At 48.2% G+C, this 9,399-nt stretch overlaps 1 protein-coding gene across 2 annotated transcripts in view; it reads left to right on the top strand.

The window, feature by feature from the left end:
- The first annotated feature begins 3,026 nt into the window (after window positions 1-3,026).
- SNX13 (sorting nexin 13) overlaps window positions 3,027-9,399 on the top strand; it is a 153,379-nt gene continuing 147,006 nt past the window's right edge. The window contains exon 1 of one of the 2 annotated variants that reach the window (XM_056519755.1): window positions 3,027-3,234. In XM_056519755.1, coding sequence (XP_056375730.1) covers window positions 3,223-3,234 — 12 coding nt within the window. In that variant the 5' untranslated portion in view covers window positions 3,027-3,222. The remainder of the gene's footprint in view (window positions 3,235-9,399) is intronic. The other variant, XM_056519756.1, reaches the window with a different exon arrangement.

The following is a 9,399-nucleotide window of genomic DNA, read 5'->3' on the forward strand; positions in this document are numbered from 1 at the left end:
TCACGGAATGTAACAAGCGGTATAGTGAGCCTTAACACCCCACAGGTCGTTGAGAAATTTTCGTTAAAGATGGACATGAAAATTAAAAATTTGTTTTTTCCCCTGAAATGCTGGCGTTACCCCAAATTTTTCATTTTCGCAAGGGGTAATAGGAAAAAGCCCCCCAAAATTTGTAACCCCATTTCCTCTGAGTATATAAATACCCCATATGTGGAAGTATCTGCGGGCGAACTACAATGCTCAGAAGAGAAGGAGTGCCATTGGGCTTTTTGAGAGAGGATTAGGTGGGAATTGAAGGCTATGTGTGTTTACAAAGCCCCCATGGTGCCAGAACAGTGGACCCCCTCCACATGTGACCCCATTTTGGAAACTACACCCCTTACAGAATGTAACAAGGGGTACAGTGAGCATTTACGCCCCACAGGTGTCTGACAGATTTTTTGAACAGTCGTCCGTAAAAATGAAAAATTTACTTTTTCATTTGCACAGCCCACTGTTCCAAAGATCTGTCAAATGCCAGTGGGGTATAAATGCTCACTGCACCCATTATTAAGTTCTGTGAGGGGTGTAGTTTCCAAAATAGTATGCCATGTGTTTTCTTTTTTTACTGTTCTGGCATCATGAGGGCTTCCTAAATGTGACATGCCCCCAAAAACCATTTCAGCAAAATTCGCTCTCCAAAAGCCCAATGTTGCTCCTTCCCTTCTGAGCCCTCTAGTGCACCCACAGAGCACTTTACATACACAGGTATTTCTTTACTCGAGAGAAATGGGGTTACAAATTTTGTGGGGCATTTTCTCCTATTACTCCTTGTGAAAATGAAAGGTTTTGGGTAACAACAGCATTTCAGTGTTAAAAATCAAATTTTTAATTTTCACGTCCACTTTAACAAAAGTTTGTCAATCACCTGTGGGGTGTTAAGGCTCTTCTTACGTTCCTTGAGGGGTGTATTTTCCAAAATAGTATGCCATGTGGGTATTTTGTGCTGTTCTGGCACCATAGGGGCTTCCTAAATGCCACATGCCCCCCAAAAACTATTTCAGCAAAATTTGCTTTCCTAAAGCCAAATGTGACTCCTTCTCTTCTAAGTATTGTAGTTTGCCTGCAGAGCATTTTATGCCCTAACATGGGGTATTTCCATACTCAGAAGAGATGGGGTTACAAATTTTGGGGGGCATTTTCTCCCATTACCCTTTGTAAAAATGGTAAATTTGGGGGAAAAAACTGTACTTTAGTCAAAAAAAAAGGCTCACTGGACCCCTTGTTACGTGCCTTGAGGGGTGTGGTTTCCAAAATAGTATGCCATGTGTTTTTTTTTTTGCTGTTCTGGCACATAGGGGCTTCCTAAATCTGACATGCCCCTCAAAAACCATTTCAGAAAAATTCGCTCTCCAAAATCCCATTGTTGCTCCTTCCCTTCTGTGCCCTCTACTGCGCCCTCCGAACACTTTACATACACATATGAGGTATTTCCTTACTCGAGAGAAATTGGGTTACAAATTTTGGGGGGCTTTTTCTCCTATTACCCCTTGTAAAAATTAAAAAAACTGGGTCTACAAGAACATGCGAGTGTAAAAAATAAAGATTTTGAATTTTTTCCTTCACTTTGCTGCTATTCCTGTGAAGCACCTAAAGGGTTAACAAACTTTCTGAATGTCATTTTGAATACTTTGAGGGGTGCAGTTTTTATAATGGGGTCATTTATGGGGTATTTCTAATATGAAGACCCTTCAAATCCACTTCAAAACGGAACTGGTCCCTGAAAAATTCCGATTTAGAAAATGTTGTGAAAAATTGGAAAATTGCTGCTGAACTTTGAAGCCATCTGGTGTCTTCCAAAAGTAAAAACATGTCAACTTTATGATGCAAACATAAAGTAGACATATTGTATATGTGAATCAATATATAATTTATTTGGAATGTCTGTTTTCCTTACAAGCAGAGAGCTTCAAAGTTTGAAAAATTCAAAATTTTCAATTTTTTCATCAAATTTTTGAATTTTTTACCAAGAAATGATGCAAGTATCGACAAAAATGTACCAATAACATAAAGTAGAATATGTCACGAAAAAACAATCTCAGAATCAGAATGAAAGGTAAAAGCATTCCAGAGTTATTAATGCTTAAAGTGACAGTGGTCAGAATTGCAAAAAATGCTCCCGTCCTTATGGTTATTATGGGCTCCGTCCCCAAGGAGTTAATGACCTTAGGCCACTACTGTTCCACTGCCAACACACAGCCCTACATCAAAATCAATCGAGTCAAGTCCGGCTCAAACCTATGCTGAGCATAAAAACTGGCATCAAAGTGGGCATTACTCTCCAGCCTTGCCCAAAACAGGTTTTGGTCAGGCTGAACCTGACTGAGTTTGATGTGGGGCATCCCTCCCTCTGTGTTGGCCGTGTGCGATCAGTGACCTAAAGTTATTTAACCTTTGGAAAACACTAGTTACTCATTTAAATGCCAGACTGTCCACTTTGATGCAGTTTTTAAGGGGTGTTACCCAGCAGGCATGACATCATCTGAAGCCATACAAGGGAGAACTTCCTCCCTCATGCTGCTACACACAGCCCAGAGAAGTTGATCCCATTCAAACAAATGTGATCATTTAAATGAATGGGATCAGTTCAGGTCGGTTTTTGACTCATTAATGGATTACAGAAACACTGATGGAAAATTAGCCTAAACAAAAAAGACCTTGTGCACACAGACGCGTTTTCTCCACGCGATTTCCAATATTGAGCTTCCCTGACCCACAGAACGCGCTGCTGCAAATCCGCACTACGGTGCCCCGCCCCCAGGTGACGCTTTGTGTGGCTCCGCCCATCAGGGAAGCGGACGCGCTGTCGATATGTGTTATCTATGGGCGGGCGCTCCCTGTTTTGATTATCATGGAGACAGGGCAGAGGCTGGAGTGCACGGGTGGGCGGGGCAAGTACGGGGCGGGACTACACGTGATGAGCGTGGAGTGACTGATCTAGCTCCGCCCGCTGCTCCAGTCTATTGCTGCAGCTCCATGTTTATTATCGCTCCCCCTCCCTCCCCTCCGAAACATGGCGGCTCTTCCGGAGGCGGCCGAAGGGTAGGGGTGGGTCAGACTGTGGAGCTACCGGAGGATTGGGATATACGGGCCGGGCAGGCTCTGGTCTGGTGTACACAGGAGAGGGACAGCACTTGTCTATAATGCTGTGGGGATAGAAGAGCGACCCGGCCGGCGGTAACCATGACCCCAAAGGTAAGTGGCACCTGGGGCAGCGGTGGGCACAGACTGTGGAGGGGCAGAGTGCCGGGACCTGGGCGCTCAGGTGACTGCAGGCTGCACAGAGATTACCGGGAGGAGACGGGAGCACCGGGCGGGTGATGTCAGCTCTGTGTACTGAGGAGGTGACAGCTGACAGCGGTATACAGAGGACTGCACGGGGGACAACAATGATAGGTGACAGCGGTATACAGAGGACTGCACGGGGGACAGCAATGATAGGTGACAGCGGTATACAGAGGACTGCACGGGGGACAGCAATGATAGGGGACAGCGGTATACAGAGGACTGACAGGAGGATAGCAATGATAGGTGACAGCGGTATACAGAGGACTGCACGGGGGACAACAATGATAGGTGACAGCGGTATACAGAGGACTGACCGGTCCTGAGCACTGACAGGGGGACAGCGGTATACAGAGGACTGACAGGGGGATAGCAATGATAGGTGACAGCGGTATACAGAGGACTGACAGGGGGACAGCGATGATAAGTGACAGCAGTATACAGAGGACTGACAGGGGGACAGCAATGATAGGTGACAGCGGTATACAGAGGACTGACCGGTCCTGAACACTGACAGGGGGACAGTAATGATAGGTGACAGCAGTATACAGAGGACTGACCGGTCCTGAACACTGACAGGGGGACAGTAATGATAGGTGACAGCGGTATACAGAGGACTGACCGGTCCTGAGCACTGACAGGGGGATAGCAATGATAGGTGACAGCGGCATACAGAGGACTGACCGGTCCTGAGCACTGACAGGGGGACAGCAATGATAGGTGACAGCGGTATACAGAGGACTGACCGGTCCTGAGCACTGGATTATACATCAATGATAGGTGACAGCGGCATACAGAGGACTGACCGGTCCTGAGCACTGACAGGGGGACAGCAATGATAGGTGACAGCGGTATACAGACGACTGACCAGTCCTGAGCACTGGATTATACAGCAATGATAGGTGACAGCGGTTTATTAGAGGGTAGTGACAGGTGACAGCGGTGTATTAGGGGGTAGTGACAGGTGACAGCGGTGTATTAGAGGGTAGTGACAGATGACAGCGGTGTATTAGGGAGTAGTGACAGGTGACAGCGGTGTATTAGAGGGTAGTGACAGGTGACAGCGGTGTATTAGGGAGTAGTGACAGGTGACAGCGGTGTATTAGGGAGTAGTGATAGGTGACAGCGGTGTATTAGGGAGTAGTGACAGGTGACAGCGGTGTATTAGGGAGTAGTGACAGGTGACAGCGGTGTATTAGGAGGTAGTGACAGGTGACAGCGGTGTATTAGGGAGTAGTGATAGGTGACAGCGGTGTATTAGGGAGTAGTGACAGGTGACAGCGGTGTATTAGGGAGTAGTGACAGGTGACAGCGGTGTATTAGGGAGTAGTGACAGGTGACAGCGGTGTATTAGGGGGTAGTGACAGGTGATAGCGGTGTATTAGGAGGTAGTGACAGGTGACAGCGGTGTATTAGGGAGTAGTGACAGGTGACAGCGGTGTATTAGGGAGTAGTGATAGGTGACAGCGGTGTATTAGGAGGTAGTGACAGGTGATAGCGGTGTATTAGGAGGTAGTGACAGGTGACAGCGGTGTATTAGGGAGTAGTGATAGGTGACAGCGGTGTATTAGGGAGTAGTGACAGGTGACAGCGGTGTATTAGGAGGTAGTGACAGGTGACAGCGGTGTATTATGAGGTAGTGACAGGTGACTGCGGTGTATTAGGAGGTAGTGACAGGTGACTGCGGTGTATTAGGAGGTAGTGACAGGTGACTGCGGTGTATTAGGAGGAAGTGACAGGTGACTGCGGTGTATTAGGAGGTAGTGACAGGTGACTGCGGTGTATTAGGAGGTAGTGACAGGTGACAGCGGTGTATTAGGAGGTAGTGACAGGAGACTGCGGTGTATTAGGAGGTAGTGACAGGTGACTGCGGTGTATTAGGGGGTAGTGACAGGTGACTGCGGTGTATTAGGGGGTAGTGACAGGTGACTGCGGTGTATTAGGGGGTAGTGACAGGTGACAGCTGTATATTAGGAGGTGGTGACAGCGGTGTATTAGGGGGTAGTGACAGGTGACAGCGGTGTATTAGGGGGTAGTGACAGGTGACAGTGGTGTATTAGGGGGTAGTGACAGGTGACAGTGGTGTATTAGGAGGTAGTGACAGGTGACTGCGGTGTATTAGGGAGTAGTGACAGGTGACAGCGGTGTATTAGGGGGTAGTGATAGGTGACAGCGGTGTATTAGGGAGTAGTGACAGGTGACAGCGGTGTATTAGGGAGTAGTGACAGGTGTAAGCGGTGTATTAGGGAGTAGTGACAGGTGACAGCGGTGTATTAGGGAGTAGTGACAGGTGACAGCGGGGTAGTGACAGGTGACAGCGGTGTATTAGGGGGTAGTGACAGGTGACAGCGGTGTATTAGGGGGTAGTGATAGGTGATAGCGGTGTATTAGGGGGTAGTGACAGGTGACAGCGGTGTATTAGGGAGTAGTGACAGGTGACAGCGGTGTATTAGGGAGTAGTGACAGGTGACAGCGGTGTATTAGGGAGTAGTGATAGGTGATAGTGGTGTATTAGGAGGTAGTGACAGGTGACAGCGGTGTATTAGGGAGTAGTGACAGGTGACAGCGGTGTATTAGAGGGTAGTGACAGGTGACAGCGGTGTATTAGGGAGTAGTGATAGGTGACAGCGGTGTATTAGGGAGTAGTGACAGTGGTGTATTAGGAGGTAGTGACAGGTGATAGCGGTGTATTAGGAGGTAGTGACAGGTGACAGCGGTGTATTAGGGAGTAGTGATAGGTGACAGCGGTGTTAGGGAGTAGTGACAGGTGACAGCGGTGTATTAGGAGGTAGTGACAGGTGACAGCGATGTATTATGAGGTAGTGACAGGTGACTGCGGTGTATTAGGAGGTAGTGACAGGTGACTGCGGTGTATTAGGAGGTAGTGACAGGTGACTGCGGTGTATTAGGGGGTAGTGACAGGTGACTGCGGTGTATTAGGGGGTAGTGACAGGTGACAGCTGTATATTAGGAGGTGGTGACAGTGGTGTATTAGGGGGTAGTGACAGGTGACAGCGGTGTATTAGGGGGTAGTGACAGGTGACAGCGGTGTATTAGGGGGTAGTGACAGGTGACAGTGGTGTATTAGGAGGTAGTGACAGGTGACTGCGGTGTATTAGGGAGTAGTGACAGGTGACAGCGGTGTATTAGGGAGTAGTGATAGGTGACAGCGGTGTATTAGGGGGTAGTGATAGGTGACAGCGGTGTATTAGGGAGTAGTGACAGGTGACAGCGGGGTAGTGACAGGTGACAGCGGTGTATTAGGGGGTAGTGATAGGTGACAGCGGTGTATTAGGGGGTAGTGACAGGTGACAGCGGTGTATTAGGGAGTAGTGATAGGTGACAGCGGTGTATTAGGGGGTAGTGATAGGTGATAGCGGTGTATTAGGGGGTAGTGACAGGTCACAGCGGTGTATTAGGGAGTAGTGACAGGTGACAGCGGTGTATTAGGGAGTAGTGACAGGTGACAGCGGTGTATTAGGGAGTAGTGACAGGTGACAGCGGTGTATTAGGAGGTAGTGATAGGTGACAGCGGTGTATTAGGGAGTAGTGACAGGTGACAGCGGTGTATTAGGGAGTAGTGATAGGTGATAGTGGTGTATTAGGGAGTAGTGATAGGTGATAGTGGTGTATTAGGAGGTAGTGACAGGTGACAGCGGTGTATTAGGGAGTAGTGACAGGTGACAGCGGTGTATTAGGGAGTAGTGACAGGTGACAGCGGTGTATTAGGGGGTAGTGATAGGTGATAGCGGTGTATTAGGGAGTGGTGATAGCGGTGTATTAGGGAGTAGTGACAGGTGATAGCGGTGTATTAGGGAATAGTGACAGGTGACAGCGGTGTATTAGGGAGTAGTGACAGGTGACAGCGGTGTATTAGGGAGTAGTGACAGGTGACAGCGGTGTATTAGGGAGTAGTGACAGGTGACAGCGGTGTATTGGGGGACAGCAGTGATGGGTGATAGCGGTGTATTGGGGACAGCAGTGATGGGTGATAGCGGTATATTGGGGACAGCAGTGATGGGTGATAGCGGTATATTGGGGAACAGCAGTGATGGGTGATAGCGGTGTATTGGGGACAGCAGTGATGGGTGATAGCGGTATATTGGGGACAGCAGTGATGGGTGATAGCGGTATATTGGGGAACAGCAGTGATGGGTGATAGCGGTATATTGGGGACAGCAGTGATGGGTGATAGCGGTATATTGGGGGACAGAAGTGATGGGTTATAGCGGTGTATTGGGGGACAGCAGTGATGGGTGATAGCGGTATATTGGGGGACAGCAGTGATGGGTTATAGCGGTGTATTGGGGGACAGCAGTGATGGGTGATAGCGGTGTATTGGGGGACAGCAGTGATGGGTGATAGCGGTGTATTGGGGGACAGCAGTGATGGGTGATAGCGGTGTATTGGGGTTTAGTGTTGTGTGATGACAGGTGACAGCGGTCTATTGGGGGATTTAGTGATGGGGACAGCGGTGTATTGGGTTTAGTGATGGGTGACAATGGTGTAGTGACAGGTGACAGCAGTGTATTGATAATGTGGTGATGGGTGATATTGGTGTGTTGGGGTCTGTAATGACAGGTAACAGCTGTGTATTAGGGTTTTTTAGTGATGGGTGACCGCAGGGGCTGTAGAAATAAGGCTAAGAATTAAGGGATAGGTGCTATGTAGTCATTGGTAAAGTGAAAGCTGGCAGCACCCTGCTTAGTACTGTGGGTAGAAGTTTTATGCAGCTGGTGTCAGGTTGAGTATTTAGAAATGAGTAATGGATACCATTAGGTGGCGCTGGAGAGGTCTGTGGGGACAAATAATAACAGATTTAGGGGTTAACAACAATTGACCTCCACGTGTGTCCGGTCCAGGGTTAGTAGTCAGGATAGTCACTATACACCCTTTTGCCCCATCTATGTGAGTGCCGGCCCGTCCTCACTCGCTGATGGTGTCCTTTGGGTGACTGACTTGTATTATCTCAGTGACTGGTGTCCACTCTGGAATGTATCGGACTCTGGAGTCCGGACCTGTGATACCTGAGCTGGGTTCTCTGTAGTTATACGTGTACGTACAGGTAACAGGCTGCATGTATGGTTTACCTGTATGTATTCTCTTCTGTGGCTCTCAAGCTGTTGCAAGATGGTCGGTCTGGGTGTGCTGGGAGTTGTAGTTGTGCAGCAGTTAGAGAGCGGCTTATTGGAGGTTGCTGTCCTAGTAGAGGCCTTCTCAATGTATAAAGTCTCCGGTGATGAAGCCGTATTAGAGACATTTTATAGCGATGGGTAGAAGTCATTTGATAAGGTCGTGGTCCCTGTGACCTGCACAGTCATGTCTGACTAAACACCAGAGCTAGAAAATATGCTCGGAAGGTCCCCGGAGACATGTGTGTTTCTGTTTGTTGTTATTGCTGTGATCAATATCGCCAGACAGCACTAGAGACCCGCGAAACAAGAGACTCATGTAGTCATCCTGTCTATCCAGGCATCGCGCTATGTGCCGCTTCATTCTACAAGGCATCATTTTACTACATTGTGGAGAACAGCTTCCTATATAGAAGTGCAATGGAGGTGAACCTTAGGTTTTGCTCAACTGCTATCCTTAAAGCCATATGAACATAGTGAAAGCAAAGTACCATATAACCCCATAGTGATCGGCCTATATAACCCCATAGTGATCGGCCTATATAACCCCATAGTGATCGGCCTATATAACCCCATAGTGATCGGCCTATATAACCCCATAGTGATCGGCCTATATAACCCCATAGTGATCGGCCTATATAACCCCATAGTGATCGGCCTATATAACCCCATAGTGATCGGCCTATATAACCCCATAGTGATCGGCCTATATAACCCAATAGTGATCGGCCTATATAACCCCATAGTGATCGGCCTATGTAACCCCAATAGTGATCGGCCTATGTAACCCCAATAGTGATCGGCCTATGTAACCCCAATAGTGATCGGCCTATGTAACCCCAATAGTGATCGGCCTATGTAACCCCAATAGGGATCGGCCTGTGTAACCCGGTAGTGATCGGCCTGTGTAACCCGGTAGTGATCGGCCTGTGTAACCCGGTAG

This window comes from Hyla sarda, chromosome 5 (assembly GCF_029499605.1).
Source record: "Hyla sarda isolate aHylSar1 chromosome 5, aHylSar1.hap1, whole genome shotgun sequence".
In the NCBI taxonomy this organism is placed as follows: domain Eukaryota; kingdom Metazoa; phylum Chordata; class Amphibia; order Anura; family Hylidae; genus Hyla; species Hyla sarda.